Genomic DNA, 24,262 nt, shown 5'->3' on the forward strand with positions numbered 1-24,262 from the left:
AATCCAGGCTCTTTTCGATTTTTTCGATTCCGGTCGGAGAACAGACAACAACGATCCTGTCTCTCGATCGGTTTAACCACGAATGATGTTTTCTCCTTCGGTCTCCTCTCTCTATCTCTTACCACACTCTCCTTCTTTCTCCAACACCGGACACAGTGGTGCTGCGTCGATTTCGCGCCGAAGAGTTAGTCGTGTTTTCCGGATTGAATATTTTAATGCGGTTCTTTGCCATCTTTTTTTGTGGTCTGTACAACTGTAGTGTTTTCTTGTGACTTCATGCAGGGTCTAACATCATTCATTTTGGCTGGGTTACTAATTAGCTGGGTGTTGAATTTATGGTTAGTACATTAAACTACTTAAATCCATTTCATTTAACTTTTTACTCTTAATCTCTGATAAACTATACTATTATACTATACTATTATACTAGCATAAATTTCAAAAATCGCGAAAATTGCTTAAATTTCAAAATCTGCATAAAAACCGCGTAAGGAGCGACTCTAGCGTGTTCGATTTGAATATTATTATTGAATAAATCTTTCTCACGATCCTTATTTTTTGCCTTTTCTACTAACACGATATTCTTTGTTTTCCTGTAACACCTATGAAGGTAGTATGGTGTTCTCTGCACTTTCAAGAGTAGATACTACACTAACATTCGTTCTCACTTCCTCTGCGATTGTTCGGTCATAGCCAAGTATACAACGCTCATATCTAGCAATCTACGATGTGTGCTAATCCTAGTAACCTACACTACTTAAATCTATTACAAATGAAATGAAACATTTTCAAATTATAGTAAAAAGTTAACAAAAAATATATACTATCCACGATATAACATACGATAATTGAAAAAAGAAAAGCAATATTTTAGTTAAAAGTAAGATTACAAAATCTTGTGAAATTAGCGGCAATGAAAAGGTAAAATAACGGAACGGAAAAGGAGTAGATATAAATTGAGAAAAAATAATAAAAATACATACATAAGGTAATTCGTAGCGATAAGCAAGAAAGCCATACAAAATGCGAATAAAGAAATGATAACAGTAGTAATAACGAGAAATAAAAGAATTGAAATTATGGACTGAGCACAGTGAAAACAACTTACTACCAATAGAAAGTGGGCGAAGAAAATGATAATATAGATATGGCGAGCAGATGAATGCAAACAAACAGCAAATTAACATAACTACACGAGGCATTATAGGGTAAGTGCCAAACGAAACTGTATAGAAAAAATGAATAATACGTTCCAAGTAATTTGAACGTCAATAAATTACCACAAACTGACAGCAATGGGACCGAAGAATATGAAACTGTTGGGATACTTCACTCTTCTGCAAAACACTGTAAATTCTTCCACTTCTAGAAGCAAACTGCTTTGTTAAAATTATGTTTCATTAAACGTACCTGCTCAGCAGGTAAATATGTACAGTAGTCACAGTCGGTAGATATCATCGGTAAACAGTCATAAAGGACTACCTGTAACCTGCGTGCGTCGCCTAACCTTGTACACTATGTAACACTAACTCTATGTTATGTACTCTATGTACGCTCAATGCTTTTGCTTGACTTGAATGCAAGCTGGTATAATTGGTTTGAGTCTTTGCTTAATGTGTGTGATTCTTACCACGAAAATATGGCGCCTTATCGGGGGCCTGGTTTTGATTGCAGACAAGGCTTGCAGGCTTATATATGGATAAACGTCTCGCCTTGTACTGAATGTACGTCTCACGTGAATGAGGTTACATCCTACGTAAGCCTAAACCTTATTCGCTCTTGTCATTCCGCGGTTGCAACCGTCATGGCATGACAATTGAATTACATTAGCCACCCAAGTAGCACCTTTTTACCTTTGTTATACTATAACAAAGGTTTAAAAATTGGTCGAAAAACACAAAATTGATCCGAGGCCCGGAGGGCCAAGTCACATATACCAATCGATAGGGTTCGACGATTTGAGCAATGTCTGTGTGTGTGTGTGTGTGTGTGTGTATGTATGTATGTAATGATTTTTTCTATCGCCTGTTTCTCAGAGATGGCTGAACCGAATCGTTCGCTATTACTTTTGTTTGAAAGGTATTATTGTCTAGTAGATCACTATTGAGTTGTTTCGTGATACGACATTTCGTTTAAAAGTTATAAGCAAAAATGTGAAAAATACGTGACACGGGTTTCTCCGGAACTGCATGACCGATTTCAACGATCTTAGTATCAAATGAAAGCCCTTATTGAAACTAAATTGTTCAGGAATTTTTAATTGAAAACAAACAAGCAGTTTAAAAGTTATGCTTAAAAAACCTGTTTTGACAAGGTAATAATTATCGCCTGTTTCTTAGAGATGACCAAACCGATTTATGCGCTATTAGTCTCATTCGAAAGATAATATATTCTAATAGATCACTATTGAATGATTTTTTGATTGGACGTTTAATTTGAAAGTTACGAGCAACCGTATACACCACACCAAAATTAACAAAAAATAATTCAGATCTTAACCAAGATAATTAACCTAATTTCAATTATTTTAATATCAAACGAGAGGTTTTGACACTACGAATATATATGCAAAATTTCATAAGAATTGGTTTTACCGGTCAAAAGATATTAACCCTCGAACACTCGCACTAACTTTTGTAACGCAGTTACTCGCGCGCACAATAGCCCCAAACCAAAGAAAACGTGTGCACTAGAGTTTTGACTGCGAAAACTTGATTTTGGGTTTATCGAACCTTTGGAAGAGTTGCTTGAAATTGAAAGCTCTATCGTTTGGTGGAATTCAAATTTTGATTAATCCCCCTAAAAGTTAAATAAATAAAATATTTTTCTTCAGTGTCAATATAACACATTGATGTGTTCTGTAAAGTTATAGAGCATATTATTACAAGATATTTTGCTAAAGTCAGTAACCTTCTATCTCTGCAGCGAAGATAGAAAAATCTTATTTATTGTATATGAATTTGTAAAATCAGTTTTTCTATTTTTGCTCTTTTTGTAATTGTTGTATGACTTTTTCATGTACTACAAAACTGTACAAATAGTAAAAATACACAACTTTGCTGAAAATAGTATACCTGTATGTTTGCTTGTTTAGGAACTGTAGAACTTTGATTACAATCAATACCCTAATTAGAATGGCATTACAGGAAACTATGCATAGCTCAAAAACCTATAAACTAGACGTTTACTAGACAATGTATATGTTAAAGAATAAGATTTCCTATTACAACTTACTTTTATTTGCACTTACTCAGGTTAATAACAACTTACTTATCCTTACTCAGCAATTTCATGAACAAAGGATGTATCAAAATTTAAAAGTATTTTGTTCAAATTTTGTAAACATATTCAATTTTCAAAAATTTTATGTAAACCAACGCACTACGCAACGATAGAGCAACCAATAGATGAATTATGTTCCGAAGACGTGTAGATTTCTATCTCAAACAGCAAGTAAGACCGTATAACAAAGGTTCCTTTCACCACTAGGTGGATTAAATCGGGTTTTATCACTTCTGGTTGCTGCAACCTATTTATGGTCGAAATTAGTCATTAATCGGTTACCACAACTAGTTTATAACAACTGTGCTAGTAGGGCAGTCCATGACTGCATATGTCGCCTGTTTGCAGCGTTATGTAGCAAGCAAGCTGCTTGCTTGCCTGAGCTTCTAAGTTGGTCTCGAGGTACGACACTGATCTAACGAACCAGACGTCACATGTTTGAATCTCGACTGGGCGAGACTGCTCGAGTCAATAGAATTGTTGCATCAGCCCTACAATTGTTCTGCACTCTTACAGCTGGCTGCGAAGAGTGTCGTATAAAAACAGAAGATCAAGTTTCCAACCCGGAAGGTAGCATTTAGCATTTGCTTTGCTTTGTAGCAACCAAAAAACACGATCGAAAGAGATGTTTGGACAATAAATTTTCAAACAGCTATATCTAAGACGGATTACCACTGGTGGGGTCTAAGCTTAGATCGAAGTAGAAAGTTACAGTGATTAGCTCGGAAGTCTAGCAGCAAATGAATGACGATAATAGCTCTGCTTTTCTTTTTATGTCACTAGCTGACCCGACAAACTTCGTATTGCCACAAATTAACCTGTGTTGTACATAAATCATGAATTTCGGATGATCTTTGTCACAATCTCGAGTTTTGCAAGTTTCTGAGGAGTTCAACCTTAGATGATTTTGGCCTTAGATCATTTTGGCAGTTTTGTAACTATGAAAACATCGCAGGTAACCAATAAGCATCACCAATGCTATTCAAAGGTAGGTCAATAAGCATTTAAGTCGCCTTAAATGCTACTTAAATGCTATTTTGGCAAAATTCAGCAAATTCAGCTACTTTACTGTTAACCTTCTTATAGTGCTGACAATACTAATTTACAGCTAATTACCGACACGAAGAATTTGAATACAATTTTGGATGCCAATTTACAACACCTATGCAGTCAAAAAGCTAATATACAACAACGTCTTCTCCACCGGGACGCAATGTGCAAAGTATTTCGGAAGCCCCTGATCCGTCCGACACAGTCGAGCCTCCCGCAGCCTGCGTTCATCATAGTCGTCCTGGTCCTGTGGTCGGAACTGGAGAAGGGGTCTTCCCGCCCTCGTACTCAGGCAAGTACTCATCGTCTGATGACGTTATACTGTCTGAAGTATCTTCATCTTCCAGTACCAATGCACGTGGCAACTTTCGTGCTGCCTCTAATCTACATGTTTTGTATCAAAACGTTGGTGGTATGAACAGTTCCATCAATAATTATTTGCTGGCCAGTTCTCACTGCTGCTACGATATCATCGCGCTAACCGAAACCTGGCTCAACGATCGCACCCATTCATCTCAAGTGTTCGACAGGAGTTACGATGTCTTTCGCTGCGACCGCTGCCGGTTAAATAGTCCAAAGATTTCCGGAGGAGGAGTACTACTTGCAGTTCGTCGAGAGCTGAAACCACGCGTTATCCCGAATGATGCTTGGTTAGGCGTTGAACAAGTGTGGGTTGAAACCAAATTGTCTGATCGTTCCCTCTTTCTGTGTGCGATATACCTGCCACCTGATCGTATCCGCGATGCAGCCCTGTTATCGGTCCATACTGACTCGGTTGCCACAGTGTGCTCTAAACTGAAGCCGTTAGACGAAGTCTTAGTTATCGGTGATTTCAATCTCCCAGGAATCAAATGGCATCCCACGCGATTAGGATTTCTGTACCCCGATGCCGACAACTCGACGCTATCACCAAGTACTGCTGCCCTGCTGGATTCATACAGTACCAACCTGCTGCAGCAAATAAACTACGTCGAGAATACTAACGGACGGATTCTAGACCTCTGCTTCGTAAGCAACACTGAATGTGCTCCAGCAATCTTCGAAGCTGCCGCTCCACTTGTTAAACACGTGCCCCATCATCCTCCATTGCATCTTGTCCTTGAAAACCGAGCCGCAAAACACTTCCGCCAGACTGTACCTGCAGTATACTATGATTTTAAAAACGCTGACTATGACACCATTTCTGACGTCCTATCAAGTATCGATTGGGTAGATGTTTTAAATTCGGACGAAATTGATACTGCAGTGCAAACATTCTCCAACATCATGAGTTATGTAATCGACAGGCACGTACCCAAGCGAATGCTTTCAAAGTTTTCGCGTACCCCATGGCAAACAAGAGAATTACGTCAATTGAAAACCGCAAAGCGAGCAGCTTTACGTCGTTTTTCAAGGCACCGTACTGTGATGTTGAGGGATTATTATGTGAAGCTAAACCATAAGTATCGACGTATGAGCCAATTATGCTATCGGTCCAACATCAGCTCTATGCAACGAAAACTGAAATCGAACCCGAAGTCGTTCTGGAAATTTGTAAATAATCAAAGGAATGAGTCTGGACTACCTTCCTCAATGATGTATAATGGGCGCTGGAGCTCCGAACCGCAGATGATTAGTGATCTCTTTGCCGCTAAATTCAGAGGTGTTTTTTCGGAGGAGTTTTTGAACCTGGAACAAATTGAATCTGCTGCTGAATCTGTACCCTTTCTTGGTCATTCGTTCACCCAAATCGAGTTAGACGAATCGATGATAAAGTCAGCAATAATTAGACTCAAAGCGTCTTACTCCGTTGGCCCTGATGGCATTCCATCTGCTTTGCTGAAAAAGTGCACTGCCAGCTTGTTGACTCCACTGCATCGTATTTTTAATATGTCTTTGGCCAAAGGCAAGTTCCCGACTTTTTGGAAATCTTCGTTTTTGTTTCCTGTCTATAAAAAAGGGGAGAAAATGCATATTGAAAATTATCGTGGTATATCTGCCCTGAGCTCGGTTGGTAAACTTTTTGAGCTTGCTGTATTGGATTGCATTTATGCAACACGGATTTATGCCAAAGCGCTCAACTGTGACTAATCTTTTATCGTTTACTTCTTATATAACAGATAGCTACAATCATTCTGAGCAAACTGATGCAGTTTATTTTGACCTAACAGCGGCATTCGATAGTATTAACCACGAGATTGCCATAGCCAAACTGGAAAAGCTAGGATTCGGCGGCAGAGTTATCAGTTGGTTGCGTTCGTATCTCACTGGCCGTCGGCTAGCAGTGAAAATTGGTGATAATTATTCTGAAGAATTTTCTGCTCCATCTGGAATTCCCCAAGGCAGCCACCTAGGACCGTTGATATTCCTTCTATACATCAATGATGTGAATTTTAAACTCGAAGTTCCCCGTTTGTCCTTCGCCGACGATTTGAAAATCTTCTATCGTATCAGCTCTATCGCCGACGCCCACGTGCTTCAGCAACAGTTAGACAACTTTGCAGACTGGTGTTGCACAAACCGTATGAAAGTTAATCCCAGTAAATGTGCCGCGATTACATTCTCAAGAAAAAAAGAACCTATCTCTTTCGACTACAAGCTTTTAGATACTAGCATTGGAAGGACTAACTGCATCAAAGATCTAGGCGTGCTATTAGATAGCAAACTATCGTTCCAGCAGCATATTTCATATGTAATCGGGAAATCATCTCGTTGCTTGGGATTCATAATGAGAGTGTCTAGGAATTTTACGGACATTTACTGCCTGAAATCTCTCTACTGTTCACTCGTTCGTTCAGTTCTTGAATATTGCTCGGTAATTTGGAACCCTCATTACCTCAATGGAGTACACAGGATCGAAGCTGTCCAACGAAGATTTGTTCGATATGCTCTTCGGCGGTTACCGTGGAATAATCCACTCCAGCTACCAAGTTACGAAAGTCGTGCACAACTTATGGGACTTGACTCACTGCAAGTGAGGCGTGAGCTTTCACGTGCTATGCTGATTGCCGATCTGCTAACCAATCACATCGATTGCCCTTCGCTTCTCGGCGAATTAAATATCAACGTCCGCTCTCGAGCTCTTCGTGATAGTGCCTTCTTCAGATTGCCTGTTCGACGTACTAATTACGGAACCCACGGTGCTGTCATCGGTCTGCAGCGAACCTTTAATAGAGTTTCTTCTGGATTCGACTACCACATTCCACGTTCTAGAATTAAAGTGAATATTTTAAGTATACTTAAGCATCATTAGGACCATTTGGGTCTGTTGACTGGTAACAAATAAACAAATAAACAAATAAACGTGCAGTATAAAATGCCAAATACGCTGATTTGCTGCTTACGTTAAGGCTTATTAGTTACCTGGAATGGGTAGTTCAATATACAAATTTGCAATTTTTCATCACAGTAAAGTAGAAAACAACTCCCCTGTCCCCTCATTGCATAGCCAGAAAGTGGATAGTAATATTCGCCATGATTGTACAACATTACGCCGAATATCATTTTGCGAAAAACCTTAAGCGGAATGTACCATTTCACGGAAAACTTTTTTGTGGAAAGTACCATTTCGCGATCCTCTCCTTACTCGCTGTCCCTCGTTCCAGAAAACCCAGGTAGACCTAGGAAAATAAATAAACCTAGACATTTCTGATTTCTGCGGGGAGTTGCCTCCCCCACAGTGGGCGGCGCTACCGACGGCGGGTCGCCGGCAACAATCGCGGCCGTCTCGTCCTGAATGATCTAGTGTTACTACACTCAAGTACTTTTTTACACGGTTTGTTTTTTCGAATATTGAGAACGGGGCTATTTAGGGATCATTCATTTATTTCTCAATACGTTTGGGAGAGGCCCGACATTCGTCACGTATTTTGTAAATGGTCCCTAAATTGCACCGTTCTTGAGTAATCGAAAAAAACAAACCGTGTAAAAAAGACTCGAGTGTATAGATAGTAGAGTGTCCCAAAATAGCACTATGTCAGAAAACCCGGGGGCTCACCCCTCAAATGATAGCTCAGGGTGTCACAACAAAACTTTTATATGACGTCAACTTTGGTTGACGCGATTTAGGGGTCGCACATTTGAGTTTTATGAAAAAATGGCATTTTTCAGGAGTAGATTCAAAAAAATATTTTTAGAAATGTTAAAGTAGGTGAAACAAGGTACCCTACTATTTTTTTCACAATCATTGAGATCTGATACATTCAAAAAAAAGTTATGGTGGCATGTCTGGAGTCATATTTGGTTACAAAAATTTATTGAATTCGGCAAAAATTTAAAATTTTCGAAATTCCATTTAAATAAACGTCAAAACAGGGTATCGAACGGTGTCTCAGAGTAATGAGCTACACTGCATTGATAGGAAATTTTATGACGAACAACTTTGCCGAAGAAAGTATGGGCGTATGTTCAAATCTCACTGAGGTATTCACGTTTTTCTGAAGGCGGAGCATAACATATTTTCGTAATTTTTAAATTTTAGCAGTTCCACGTGAAAAAGGTAAATGATAAAACTTTTGTTCTATTTGCTTCATTAGTTCTCGAGTTATGCAGAAATTCGTGTTTCATTTGTATGGGAGCCCCCCCCCCCCCCTCTTAGTGGGGGAAGGGGTCTCTAACCATCACTAAAACCTTTCCTAGCCCCAAAAACCTCTACATGCAAATTTTCACGCCGATTGGTTCAGTAGTTTTCGATTCTATAAGGAACATACGAACAGACAAACAGGCAGAAATCCTTTTTTATAGGTATAGATTTCTATAGTCTTTACATGTCAAGAAGGCGAGAACAGCAGCGCCCCATATTGCTGCTTTGCGGAACTCCAGAGACGTTTGCAAATTTAGAGGAAACACAAGAAGCAAATTTCACAAGCAGTACTCTACCACGAACGTACGCGCTTAGGCATTGTATCATCTGTGGAAAGGTACCGAGCCGCGAAAGTTTGCGCAATAATATTGCATGGTCAATACGATCATAGCTGCCTTCAAATCTGCAAAAATTACATCAACTTTCTTCTTGTTCTCCATTGAAAAGAGAAACTTCATTGAACTGGAAACGTGGAATAGATAAGCATTTTAGTTTCCAATAGACGAGGGAACTGGTAGAAAAAAGTAATAAAACAAAGGTACAGCATCCCTAGGGTGGGACAAGATATGAAGGGAAAATGGCGAAAAAATAGATAATGGAAATGTCATTGAAATGGCACTTCCCCGGGGCGTAGTTCGTTACCTTTTACCAAGCTATATGATCACAGTAAGGGAAAAATAAGGAATAAAAATGCGAATAACGAAAGAAATAATTGGAAATGAACAAAGTAAATGAAAAGAGTTAAAATTAAATTAAAATATAGAATTTAAAAAAAATAAAGAAAATAGGGAATGTCTAGTGGAAAATGTGCACGAAAGTGGGAAATAATATGGCAATTGGAAAGAAAAATAGAAAATGGAAGTGAGTAAGTAGACTAGGGAAATGGGCAACAAATTGAAAGGAAAAAACAAGAGAGCGAAGTGAAAAACGAAATTGTAAGATATGAGAAATAAATAATGGTGAATGATAACTTCTATTACGCATTCGTGCCAACGTAATGGAGAAGAAAAAATAACCGAAATAATCCATCTAGACCTATTACAATAGTCACAACAACAAAATTTTATAATTTCTAAGCATATTTGTTTATTTGTTGTAAAAAATAACATCTAACAAAGTGATTGTCTTAATGATAAAACTAACAATACACAAACACAAAGAGCACAGTTATCTACGAAGCCGTAACTTAAACGCTTAAAGTGGTAGTGTTGAAGGTAAGCAACGCCGTTGAAACTTGTCGACATATAGCGGATAAGATCATGTTGTCCGTACGATACACTTCGATGGGGTAAAAACATGGGCCTCAACGGTCTTTTCAGTACGTACAAGTTTAGATGCTGCAAAATACTCCAAGCATCAATTTCGCCGGACAGAACTTTTGCCACCAACACAGCTTGCGCTTCGAATCATCTACGTTCCAGAATCTGTATTCCAAGAAGCTGACAGCGCTCGGTGTATGCCGGTAGCTGGAATCGATTACACCATGGGAGGAAACGTAGAGTATATCGCATGAATTTCCGCTGCACGGCTTCTATTCTTGAAATCCAATTAGCATTAAAAGGACACCAAACAACCGAGTTGGTCTCAAGAAGAGATCGCACCAAGCAACAATGAAGCGATCGAAGGCACAGGCTCGTGAAATTCGTAGTGTGGGCCAAATGTAAGCGGGGAATCCAAGGTTACACCCAAATCTCGAACCAGGTTTACTCTAGCAACTACCTGACCACACATTGTGTTATTAAATATCACTGGGCAGGATTTTCGGTGAAATGAAATCACACAGCACTTCTCGATACTAACAGTAAGTAGATTTCTGAAACACCACTGCACGAAAATGTCTACTAAACTCTGGAGTTCTAGACAGTCCGCGGTACTCCTGACGATCATGAACAATTTGATATCATCTGCAAATGGCAAGTGGTAATCGTCTGGAAGCAAGGCCGATATATCGTTAATAAACATCATGAAGAGCAGCGGTCCTAGATTGCTGCCTTGCGATGAGTAGACATATTTATATAGTAGAATGGCAAAAAGTTAAACAAATTGGAAAAGCATATTCTGTCCTTTGGTATGAAATAAGAACACCGAAATATCCAAGAGTCTCAAAATATTCCATTTCTCTTCTAAATGGCTGTTTCGAAAGCTGACTGAGTTTTTCTAGAAAATCATAACCAAACACTTGGTTGGGTTAAACCCTTCCGAAAGCTTATTAGCAAAGAAATTAATTTTACTCCACCGCCAACGGTGACCGACCGCCGCCGTGGAGGTACGATTGAATGCGATATCCCTCTTTGTACCAGGCGGTGGAGTGGATCGATTTTGGCCTTGAGCAACCGAATTGCTAACCATCCCGCATAAAGCTAATGCAATCTAGAAGGCGTTTCTGACAGTAAATTACATGAAAAGTGTTTTTCTCCCAGAAGAATCCTACCAGCTTAACTACGGAAACGCAAAAAATGATTATCTCGATGATTAATCACCGCAGATCCCAGCTCCAGCGTACTAGCGAACTCAGAAAACAGATTAAAAGGAATTCGACTCCTGTCAGCCACAGAACGAACTGTGTGTACCAAACCGACAGGAGCATTTGCTATGGTAGTATCAAAAATGGAATTACCGGGTAGGAAAAGCTGAGTGCTAAATGACAAAGCAGTTCTCAATAGAAAGCACGCAGCACACATAAATTCGGTTCTGCATGAACAGCACTGAATGCGAGATTTGACCATTCGTTCACACGTTGTTGAATATAAACAATTATTTTGCACCTGATCCAACTGTCAAAATATTATATATGAAGCATTTTAAACTGTCATGTTCAGCTCACAACGAAAAAAAACCTTGAACAAGTAACATTCAATAAAATTCATCTCCGAATCCGAATGAAAACGAATATTAATTTTGCGAAACGATTGGAGTTCTCTCGGGAACGCCCGCACGCAACAATCGACTACGTATGACACATGAACGGAAACGTGAACTGTCACTAAACCGTAGAATGCGAATCGATTTACATCCATCCAAAACGGTGTACCTACCTTCAAAGAGTGGTACAATTCAAAGAGCATTACACAGCACCTCTTGGGCTTTGTTCCTTTGTCTGTACGAGTGTAGAATTCAGCTTCCTACCGAGTAATCTTCCCACCCAGCAGCATCCCAGCAGCAGCGGAGAAGCAACAGGAACGATGTGTGTCACGTTCCGCGTAAGATGTGTTCCATGAGAAACGAATATTCACATCATCCTTGCCGCCCCTCACCCTGAAGCAACACGGTATAGCTTCAAGCAACAAATATACTTACCACATATTGGCAGCTCGCAGTGACGCTGCATATGTTAGCCAGAAAAGCTCCAGCAAAGAGTTTCAGCAGCCAGCAGCGGGCTGTACGATCTGTGATTTATTACATGATCATATCAATTTGTCATACAATTTCTCCTTTTGACGTTTGCCTGAGTCTACCGGAAACTGATTTCTTGATAATTTAAAAAAATAATAAATATTTAATGACTGCATGAATATTTTGAAATATATTCTGCAAATCATAAGAAACGGATGGCATTTCTAGAAAATCTTTCCAACAAAATAACAAAGCGTTACTTTTCAAAGAACTATTATTTGTACGTTCCACTTTGAATATACAACTTATAACTCTTATCGACAACCTTTGATAAATTCTCATTCTCAGTATTCTACAACACGAGCAGGTATTGTATTGTAATGAATAGACTCAAACATGCCTAGCTAGCAATGTCGAGAAACAGTTTTGCCTCCCGTTCTAATAGAAGTTTACCAGTAAAGAGTTTCCGTACTTCTGTCTAATAGTAGGTAATACTGCTCTGCTATGGGAGAAACACACATATCACTTGCTTTGAACTGTGCCTGTATGAAATATTCTTTAATCGTATGAATGTATGTGGATCACGCTCGAACGTCAATCAGTGCTAAGAACGTGCACATTACAATGCGTTTCAATACATCCGAGAAATGTAACCTCAAAGCCGACAAATATCACAATCGAGGTAAATTATCTGCTGCTGCCAATATTGTCATCTACCGTACCTACCTATAGCTTTGATTTCGAACTGGATATTGCCGACTTCTGTATATTGTCCTCGAATAGGATTGAATAATGATATACAACAGATAATTAGTGATACAATTTATATACAATTGAGAATACCGATCAGGGAAAATAGAAACATAAAGTAAATGGCGAATTATAAAATTAAATTATTTATTTTTCCTTTCTCATGCTTTTTACATTTACATTTACACTTCCTTGAAAAATTTGAATGTGTCTGGCAAGGAAAGAATAATTTTAGTTCCTCTTTGCAAAAATATACGTTTCGTGAATAAAAACAAAACACCATGCGCCACCATTACATTAGCACAACTTCCCTTAAAGAAATAAAAAATCTGCATTTCTTGTTTTTACTCTAAATACATGTTATGCAAAAACGTCAACTTTCACAACTTTCTTTAAAAAAGTATAAAAATTGTGAATCTTCTTGGTCTTCAAACCGCGAAAACACAGATTTTATGCTTTCGCAGTTATAAAAATTAGAGTCAAGCCAATAATACCACAAGAAGTGGATGAAAAAATACCATAAACCTAAGCTGTCCGGCGACGCGCGTGACAAACTTCATGCTAAAAGACACCATTCCTGTAAAATCAATTTTGTTCAAATTTTATGTTCCTGCATTTACTCAGAAGCTAAACATATCGGAATCAACTTCTTTTTGCTTTGTTCGTAAACGTTCAGAGAAGACTTATAATTTTTGAACGTAGTAAATAACATGCAGTCTAAAAAAATATAGAGTAGGGCGGGGCATAAGTGCGATGTTTGAAGTTGTCATCAATTGTCGCGAGATATATAGAAGGACAACAACAAAATATATTTTATAGTGATGCAGCTACTAAATGTCTTTACATTCAACTATAAATCATCTGGAACAATAGTGTTATTGAAAATAAATTCTTCATTCTTCTGATCAAGTGCCGATTCGCACTTTTACCCCACTAGCGGGGCAAAAATGCAAATACCGCGGGGCAAACGTGCGAAGCTCGAATCCATGAAATTAGCACAGCAGTAGCAAGCAAAACCATATTATCTTCAATCTGCGTTATGTATCGGTAAGGATTATTCTCAATTTACACCATTTCTATTTTGCGCGGTTGTATTGCAGCCTCCGACAGATCGAAACTTTCCCAAACGTTTGTTTTTTGTTTCATCAGCGGAAAAACATTGTTTTCCTTCGACCAACATCTGTAGAGCACACAGTTTTCTGCAGATCTTCCATTTCTAGTATCTGTAATATAGTGCCAAAAGCTGTATATAATTAGCTATACATTTTTGCCTCGTCCATGAATCGCACTTTTGCCCCACTAGGCGCTTGACGGGGTTTGATTAAATTCTGGAAAAGCGAAATATATTTTGTAAATTCTTCTAACCGCAATTTCAATAGAGATATCTGAGTGATGTAAAACGCTGCTACAATTTGTCAACAAGTAATATCCTCCTGTTGATATCGTATTTGCCGTACAACGAAATATTACATCAAAACCGTTCTAAAATAACATTTACCCATAACTCAGCAACTATGCTTCGTAAACAACAAATGTTTATGATAGATTTAAGCTGTCAAAGTACTCACCCATCCATGCCAATGTAGTCAATTTACTCGGAATCCGCAGTGATAAATCATTGAATCGCACTTTTACCCCTCCTTACTCTATCTATTCCAATTTTTTTTTCAGGTTTTATTTGATTTACAAACCTCATACGGATATGTCTATGTCACAATCCTTCTACGGACAATCCTCATACGGATGTGTCTATGTCACAATCCTTCTGATTTTCTTATTTTTTGTTTTACTCCAAACCTATTTTCTCAGTTTTGCCACATGAAAATTACTTCCAAACTGGCTTGTATGGTTTTCAGTTTTACTCAACTCAAATGTGTAAAAGAAAAACAAAATTACGAAAATATTGACGATGGCTCTTGATGGCTCAACCAAGTTAGCGGTTGTATTCCAGGTGAGGAGCGGCACACGACAGCGTTTGATCAGCGGAACGGGCGGCTGAATTAAGAAATGTGATGCGGCTGTAGCGTGGCCCTAGCTCCTAGCAAGACAACCTACCTATATCAATTTAAAGGATGTCCCACATCAAATTGCATCACGGAGAAAACGCTGTATAAAATCTATTTCTATTTCTCTTGAAAATTTTGGTATTTTCTCTTCAAAATTTGGGTAGAAGTTATTTACCCTGCATTTTAATCACTGTCAGTGTTTCAAAAATCGAAAAAAAAACTGGTGCAAGCACCTGGAAAATCCTCAACACTGTCATCGAGACAGCGGAAAACAACTCGGAATCATGCAGTCAACGGTGAGTCGTGTGATTAAAAGTTACTACCGTACGAAACTCTGAGCATCGAACGGAAGGATAAATGCGGTCAGAATGGATGTTCTATTAGTGATCAGGATCACAAGCGTGTCGTGAAAGCGATTAAGCAGAATCTCAATGCTTCGGTCAGGGATGTGGCCAAAAAGTTGAATCTTTCCAAGTCTTTCGTTCAGAGAGCCAAAGACCGGGGAGGGACCGCACACGTACAAAGTGCAGAAGGCTCCAAATCGTGACGAACGGCAAAATACGGTGGGAAAGTCACGCGCCCAGAAACTGTATACCCAGATGCTGACGAATCCTCACTGTTTCATCATGGATAATAGGAGTTACATCGAGGCAGACTTCCGGGGCTTCTGTTCGTCACCGCCCAGCACAAGTTTGTTATTCAGGAGGAAGTAAGGAAGCAGAAACTTTCAGTGTTTACCAAGAAATACATGATTTGGCAAGCGATATGTTCATGTGGCAATCGGAGTGCGCCGTTCGTGACTACCGGGAATGTAAACAGGCAGATCTACCGATTTACCTCAAGGATTGTCTACAAAAACGTCTGCCTCCCCTGTTGAAGCAACACGAGGGCCCTACGGTCTTCGGGCCGGATATAGCTTCATGCCACTATTCGAGGAATGTCATGGAGTGGTACGAAGTCAACGGGGGGGTCACATTCGTACCCAAGGACATAAACCCCCCCTAAGGAACTAAGGCCCAATGAAAAATACTGGCCTATTAAGAAGCAGGCACTACGGAAACATCCCAAAAAGGTCAAATCTGAGGAAGACATGAAGAAAAAGTGGGTTTCCGTACAGAAGAAGCTGCAGCCAGATGTACAAAACTTTTTGAGTGGAGTTAAGCATAAGGTGCGAGCATACAGTTATGGTATTGGATTGAATGAATTAAATATGACAAAAGCTTACTAATGGTTAATGTGTTATATTTTATTGTCTGAAAGTTTGAAAAGGATCGGTTAATTAAGTATTTTTCTACAGCGTTTCTTCCGTGATGCAATTTGATGTGGTAACCAAATGGAACATTTTCATAATCTATTGAGTGCAGACGCTTGAGTAGACGCTCCTTGAGGTAGTTCTGCCCGTTTACAGTCCGGGTAGTCGCGAACGGTGCACTCTGTTTGCCACATGAGCAGATTGCTTACCAAATCATGTATTTCTTGGTAAACATTGAAAGTTTCAGCACCCTTACTTCCTCCAGAACATCGGTAAAGTACAGTAGCCCCGGAAGCTGCCGGAAATCCGCCTTGACGTAACTCTCAAATCCATGATGAAAGATTTGAGAATTTTCCAGGCGCTTGCGTAAAATAAATTCTCGACGTTGCTGTTCGGGTGACGCCATTTTTCCCAATTTGCGAAGAACTGTCCGCGATAAAAATACAGTGTTAACAATACACTCTAAACTACTTCTACCCAAATTTTCAAGAGAAAATACCCAATGGGTAAAACAGTTATAAAATATCGAACAGTTATAAAATATTTTTAATTTGCAGTACATCCGAAACATTTATTAAAAATGTAGCAATATTATGTATTGCATAGGACTTAGAATTTGCCTTAAACCTAATTGTACATTGTTTAACTTACAATATTTCATCACAAATCAGTTGGAGAAAAGTAGATGATTAAATTTTATTGCCAATTATGTTGAGATATGAACCCATTGTATCTCAGCAAACAAGCGTATGTAACAACGCTATAACGAACGCTTCCGCCATTGCGGCAGCCTAGTTTTAGGACTTTATACAACACGTGATTAAATGGTAAATTTTTTAGTTGCGTTTAACGCCTAGCTGGGCAAACTTGGTGCGTTTTGTCCACGGGCTTTGGCGTTCTGCCTCACATAATGATTTTGACTCTTGCCAAAAATCGTCAAAAATAACAAAAAATACTGGTTTTTGTTAGGAAATTTCACCAGGAGTAAGTGTAAAAAAGACCCCAAAGTCTTCTAGAAGTTGAAAAACATGGAAAAAACACGCTGTTGCTCTGCAAAATGATGTTTTGCTTAAGCGGTGCATTCTGCACCACCTTACCCTACGTAGATTCTACGACAACTGATATAGCCAACAAACCGAGCAAGTATTTTCAATCCGCGGCCGTACTAGCGAACAGCACAGTGGTTTCAGCGCCCTCACTGAAGTCACGTACAATTTTAGGGATGAAACCAAACTGTCGGGAAGCTTTTGAAATTTCCGTAGTACGATGTAAGTTAAAAGTAATTTTGGCTTCAAAGAGTATCGCAAGGTCATCGACTTCATCAAATATTGACAATATATGCTCATTTATTTGGAACCTAGTTGAAAACCACCGGACTGGCGACTTAACATTTCGCGCATCTGATATCAAGCAAATTTTTCCTTCAACAATCAATAGACACATATAAGAGCCTCTGAGAGTACCTATAGAAAGAACTACCGAATATAATCTAAAGTTATTAGCATACATTAGCTTAAATGCAATTTCAAGCAGCAATATTGTTGAAAACAGCAGATACAGGATCGGTCCCGTGTTGCTTCCTTGAGGAAGACCTGAGAAGTTGGTAAATCGATAAGAGAGGTAGGAGTCAAGCTGCACACGTAGAACTCTGCCGCATATGTAGGAACTGGGCCATTTCGTAAAATTCCAATATGCGCAGAGTCGTGAAGTTTACTGCAGCAATACCAGTGGCTCCCAATCTTTTTTGGTTCGCGGAATCTCTGGCGAAATACCGTAAACTATTTTGCTGTGAACTAACTTTTTGGCGAACCTCCATTTGGGAAACGCTGATCTATACGATCGAACGCAACCTTTAAATCAGTATGTATAACAACAATTTGTGCCTTTCATTTCATGATAGGATATACAGGTAGATGTTAAATCCGTAAGATTCGTGCTTGCGGATCGACCAGGCATTAATCCGTGTTATATTTGATGCTGATAATCAAGAGAACTTATGTTTTCTGAAAAAAAGAGAAAATAATGATTTTCTTGAGTGCTCGTCAGATCTAGCTACACCTGGTCTTGCCACTACGCTTACTGTGCTCCTCTTCATCTTGTTCCTGCCGAATTCGATATGAAAACCATTTTTGCAGGATTGTTGTCCGGCATTCTAGCAACATGTCCTACCCAACGTATCCGTCCAGCTTTAACCACTTTCTGAATACTAAGTTCGCCGTAGAGACGCGCGAGCTCGTGCTTCATTCGTCTCCATACACCGTTCTCTTGCACGCCGCCAAAAATTGTTCTTGGCACTCGCCGTTCGAAAACTACGAGTGCTCGCAGGTCCTCTTCTAGCAGTGTCCACGTTTCATGTCCGTAAAGGACAACCAGTCTAATTAGAGTTTAGTACAATGTGCTCTTTGTACAGAGTTTCAGATTGTTCGACCGCAAGGGTTTATGGAGTCCATAGTAGGCCCGACTTACGCTGATAATACGGCTTTTAATCTCACGGCTGGTATTGTTGTCGTCTGATGCAAGTGAGCCAAGTCATCCCCGTCGAATACCACGGTACTACCTAAGCGGACCTTGTCGCACTCAGAGCCGCCCGCCAGCTTATACTTCGTTTTAGACGTATTTATCTTCAACCCAGTCTTCTCTGCTTCGCATTTTAGTCTGGTGTACTGATCTTCCACCACCTCAAATGTTCTGCCGACAACATCCACGTCGTCAGCAAAGCAGATAAATGAACTGGAGTTATTGAAAAGCGTGCCCCGCATTCCGATCGCCACTTGTCGCTAGTACCCTCAAGCGTTATGCTGAATAGCAGGCGGGAGAGACTATTTTCTTGTCGAAGTCCCCTGCGAGATTCGAATGGGTCTGACAACCCGAGACTGTCACACAGCACTACATCCCGTGCATCGTAGTAAGTTTTGTAAGCTTAGCCTGAAAGCCATTCCAGAATTTTCCATAGCTCTTGTCGGTTTACACTATCATATGCAGCTTTGAAATCAATGAACAGGTGATGCGTGGGGACACGGAATTTGCGGGAACTTCTGGAGGATCTACTGAAGGCTGAAAATTTGGTCCGTTGTAGACCGACCCTCCAGGGAAACGGCCTGATAACTCTCCACGAATCTGTTGGTTATTGGCGATAACCGATGGAAGATGACTTGGGACAGCACTTTGGAGACGGCATTCAGAACAGAGATCGCTCGGTAGGTTTCACATTCCAACTTATCGCCTTTCTTGTAGATAACAGGACAGATAACCCGGTCGTTCCACTCCTCCGGTATTCGTTCCGTATCCCAAATTGTCAGCAATCAATTGAAGCAAACAATTGGCCAACTTGTCCGGACCCATTTTAATAAGACATACGTGCACTTGCCGTATTTAAAAGAAAGGAGTTGCGTACTTTTAGTGGAGTACAAATGGAAAGCGGAGAGAGGCGCAAGCATATGAATTATAAGGTGCAGGCACTCTATTGATAATAAAATTGGTGGACAAGACACAAACACTCTATTGATACACTCCCATTTTTTTTCCTTGTGTGGACTCATCACTGCAACCAGTATAGTTGATCTATTATGATATCGCCCGGGTGTTTGCTGTATGACCTGCACTGCCTTTTCTTTTTACTATAATCGCTATTGAATGAGCGATATGCTTATTGAATTTTATGCGTGCTTGTGTGTATTGGGGTTTACTCTTCCTTCAAAGCTTGATCTACTTTACCCACTTATTCCTCGCTGCCAGTACTATCCCATATTATAGCCGTCCCTGGTGAGGACTCATTCGTACCTCTGACCAGTACACTTAACTATAGGAGGGACATTTGCACTGTCAAGAGGCTTCAGAAGGTAAATATAGAATTCAGCATGAAGGAAGGGTAAATGAGGGGCCTGAGAATGAACTCATGCTAAAGTCACTTGACAAGGAATGGCTTGATTCTACTAAGATTCGAACCCATGACCACTCGCTTGTCAACACACTCCCATCATCACGTGGCGGAAGTCTAGAGGCTACACTGGACTTACTACGCCGTGACAATGTTGGACGATAGAGCGGCGAAATCTCTTCTTCTTCTTCTTCTTCTTCTTCTTCTTCTTCTTCTTCTTCTTCTTCTTCTTCTTCTTCTTCTTCTTCTTCTTTTTCTTCTTCTTCTTCTTCTTCTTCTTCTTCTCTTCAAGGACTCCACTTCACCGGCATCAAAACCAGACGAACATAACGTGCTAGTTGGTTCAATCAGATCAAGCCTAGCTTGCTAGTTTCGAGACAGTCGAACAAATGGCAACAAGCAGCCCAGAACCGAATGAATTGGAGACTAGTTCTTGGCATGGTATAAACCAACCCGGCTCTAAGTAGATAAAGTGTGTTCCAGACGGAACTTGACGACCGGCCACTTTTGATTCACTTTAAAACGTTGAATATTAGAGAGTACTTCGATATTAACTCTAGTTGTAAATATGGTAGCTCCGAAAAGGATCGTTTGATATGAATGCAAACTGTCTCTTGCACACGATCTGCAAGATGCTTCTCTATAAAAAAAATGAGTGATCGATGAACTCTGCAGAAAAAAACTTCTTCTTGATAGTGATAATGTGTACTATCTTATGTTGCTTCCCACGTACCAAATCGAGATCGGGTAAGCTGGCTTCGCTGCTACTAATATTGTTGTTAGTGCTAATATATCTATGTGTAGTCTGTGCTTGGGATCTATGCTAAGCAATTGTGAAACAAATGCAAGCTTTGAACGAAATCAAAGTATTTTTAAGTTTCGGTTTATCTTGTAGAACAAATGCTATGAAATGTTTGTGAACAAAATGAATTTTTTTCTGAACCAAACATTTGTCACTTCACATTACTCGGGGGTTGCTTTTTTCCATCAAGTTACGATGACTGACATAGCTGCACTGACTGACTGATTGTACGTGCAAAGGAAGGCATTTCATCAGTTTCTTGCACTGCTGCGGTGGAGGAATATGGAATAGTTTTGAATATTCGGCTTCCGGCAGAAAGCCGCATACCGACAGCCTGAAGTGTTACATTCATTCGAAGTTCCAACATCCTGCTCAATAGCATCGTTTCATGTACGTTTGCCAGCATCCGCTTTCACTTAGATATTTGTTTGTGCTTGTGTGGGAATTCTAACATGTCGGTATACTGTGTACACGTACAGGGCAAAAACATCTTTCCATAACAACATGCTACGTATCTCCCGGGGTATTCAGTGATGAGGTCAAAATCCTCCACCGACCGACATCCGTTCAGAGCTCCGGTGCATCTGGTCCATTTCGACGTGATTTGCTATTCGTCTTGCTGCAGCAGCAGATGGTTCGAGGGGAAATAATTGATGCCTCTGCTCACCCGGCTGCAGTCAGTCATCTTCAGTTCAGTGCTCGAACGAACGGATGGCGAATCCTTACGCCTCGCTGCGCTGCGCTGCTACTCCGCACCATCCACTGACGCGGTTGCACAAAGGCAAACCCGCTCAGTAAACATCGTCTTTCATCGTGCTTGTAAGGCAAGGTTACGAAATATTGAATAAATGAATGGATGGTTGCAGATAAATTCCTCCCAAACAAGCACCCAAAAGTGGAAACGAAAAGCTTCGGCGCACTGTTTGAAGAAGGCAGATTCCTGCAATTCCATTGAACCCAAACCCCGACCGGTCGGTACTGGTCGGTGCTGCAGAAAGACGTTTTTTGGCACTAAGAAAGTTGATATGTTCCTTCCGAAGATGCTGGTGGTGAATATTCAAATTATTTTACTGACTTATTTGTCGAAATGAAAGCTGTTGTTTTGACGGTAAGTCAGTTCTGTCGAAAAATGTGCAAAACATCCTTTTCATTGTAAAAGGTAAAACATGTTTTGAACAAATATCCATTTTTAAGCTACGACATAAACAATATAATTTTAAGTTATTTTAATTTTTTTCCACGAACCCCTGTGAATGTATATAAAAGCAATTGATCAATGACTTTTAAAAAATTAACCCTCTTAGGAAACGGTCCATCCCGCCGATACAACGGCAATGAAATCAAGCAATTGATCAGTTTATCACAAACGGAAGATGCTAGTTCCACGGGTCGCTCTTCTAGCTGCTGCCACGGGGAAATTCCTGCCAGCCCGGTAAAAGCGGACGACAAAGTTTAACGATAAATTTCCTTCGAGATTTGGTGGAGTGGCACGAGAGAATCTGTTGCTTCGATGGTGAGCCATTCCGGACGAAAAAAAAAGTTTCTTCTCGTATTAACCTATTTTCCGTCACCGTGTCGGTACAGCAGCTACAGAAGCAAACGATCAGATGGTTCAGAAGTCGAAAGCTATTCGACTTCGACTCGGTCTGATTGAATTTATGTGCGAAAAGTTCATCCTAATCAGATTCTTCTAAACATGAATTTTGTCATAAAATAGGCTAATTTATAACGAGCTTCCCTTCGAAGTCACTTTTCACGCTACTTCAACAATTTATTAGGTATAAGTTGATTGGATACTTTTAGCAAGAGGTAGAAATGTTGTTAATTCAATATCTTCACTCGGTTCTAGACAATTTTAATCTCAACAATGCAAATGACTGCCTGTGTTTGAATAATTGAAGAATTCTATGTTATCATTTTATTATACAAAAGTTGCTACCAGCAAAAGCATTTGACTTTAATTGTCGATGGAAATGAAAATTTAACGTTTGGACGTTGGTTCAAGTTGAAACATAACTATAGAGGCCAATTAACGTTCTTTTCAAACATTTTTACCTCGCCTACAAATTTATAGATTCTGCTAAGGTTTCTTCCAAATTATTGCAATTCATCGCCACGCTCCGGTAATTTCCTTCGAACGGCAGGCAAACGAAAGAACTTATTCATTTTGCGGATCAAAAGTTCGTGCCAAAAGATGATTTCGCCAAAGAAGACTGTTTTCATGACAAATTCATAGAATAAACCCCCGGGCTAACGGAAAATATGATTCGATGGAACCCCGAAAGTGTAGAAATAAATCTCGTAGAGAACTTTTTTTCCACTCACTTTTTCCTTGTCTGCGCTTCTCGATCCATCGAAGTTGCCGGTTGGGTGGGTGGCAAGCCAACTCAAAGTACGACGCACTTCACTCCTGCATCCGTTGGGAAATCTGACGATGAGAAAAATGAAAAAGTCTTTAACAGGGGGTATAATTCTTTCACGCTTCGACAGAGAGCTTTATAATCTATTAGAGAAATTCAAACAGCTAGTAGAAGAGCTTCCCCCAGCTTTCCGTCCTGCTTCGTTAGGTATACACACATACCCACACACACATACATATAGCGTTCGTTGCGATTTTCCCCTTCCAGGGGCTGCTACCGACATTTTTACAACCCCGCTGTTGAGCGACTCCCAACGGGATTGCTTTTTCCTTCAGGCAGAGTGCAAGCAGGAAAAAACAGAAAGTAAGATATTTCAGACGTCGAAAATATGGCGAACTTAATCCAATATAGAAACCTTGGCCTTGACATTAAAAAATGATCGAAAAAATTGTTATCAAATGGAGAAAGGTTAAAGTTAAATCGCTTTTATTTGTTAAATGTCAATGATTAATTAATCATCTACCTTCATACGTCCGTTTTCATAAATCTAACAGCAGGTGCGTTTTTTTCCTTTTGACCCCATACTTGATTGATTTTGATTGAAGAAGCAAATTGACAACAAAAGTGATAATTTAAAAAAAGAGCCAAACTATGTGCCGTAGGATCATAAATAAATACGATTATATTTTCCTTCTACTTCTAGCCATCTGCATTCTCCCTGGGAGATCTCTGCGTGCCACCAATGGCGAACGTGCTCAAAGTTTTCCTGGAAAACGGACAAACCAAATCGTTCAAGTACGATTCGACCACAACTGTACAGGTGTGTAGCCATCAAGGACACCAGCGTTTTTTGTAGACATGCTCATTGAATATTGTTTAAAGTGATTTTTTTTTATTATATTGAACCTTTTAAACGGATACCTAATGATAAATTTCGCCACCACTTTAGCGTTAAAATAAATCCCCATTTTTACCACCTCCCCTTTCAG

At 39.7% G+C, this 24,262-nt stretch overlaps 1 protein-coding gene across 2 annotated transcripts in view; it reads left to right on the forward strand.

The window, feature by feature from the left end:
- The window catches only part of LOC128744312 (uncharacterized), a 546,345-nt gene that overhangs the window by 483,920 nt on the left and 38,163 nt on the right, over window positions 1-24,262 (forward strand). For both annotated transcript variants that reach the window (XM_053841201.1, XM_053841202.1), the window contains one exon: window positions 23,977-24,093. In XM_053841201.1, coding sequence (XP_053697176.1) covers window positions 23,977-24,093 — 117 coding nt within the window. The remainder of the gene's footprint in view (window positions 1-23,976; window positions 24,094-24,262) is intronic.

This window comes from Sabethes cyaneus, chromosome 3 (assembly GCF_943734655.1).
Source record: "Sabethes cyaneus chromosome 3, idSabCyanKW18_F2, whole genome shotgun sequence".
NCBI classification, from domain to species: domain Eukaryota; kingdom Metazoa; phylum Arthropoda; class Insecta; order Diptera; family Culicidae; genus Sabethes; species Sabethes cyaneus.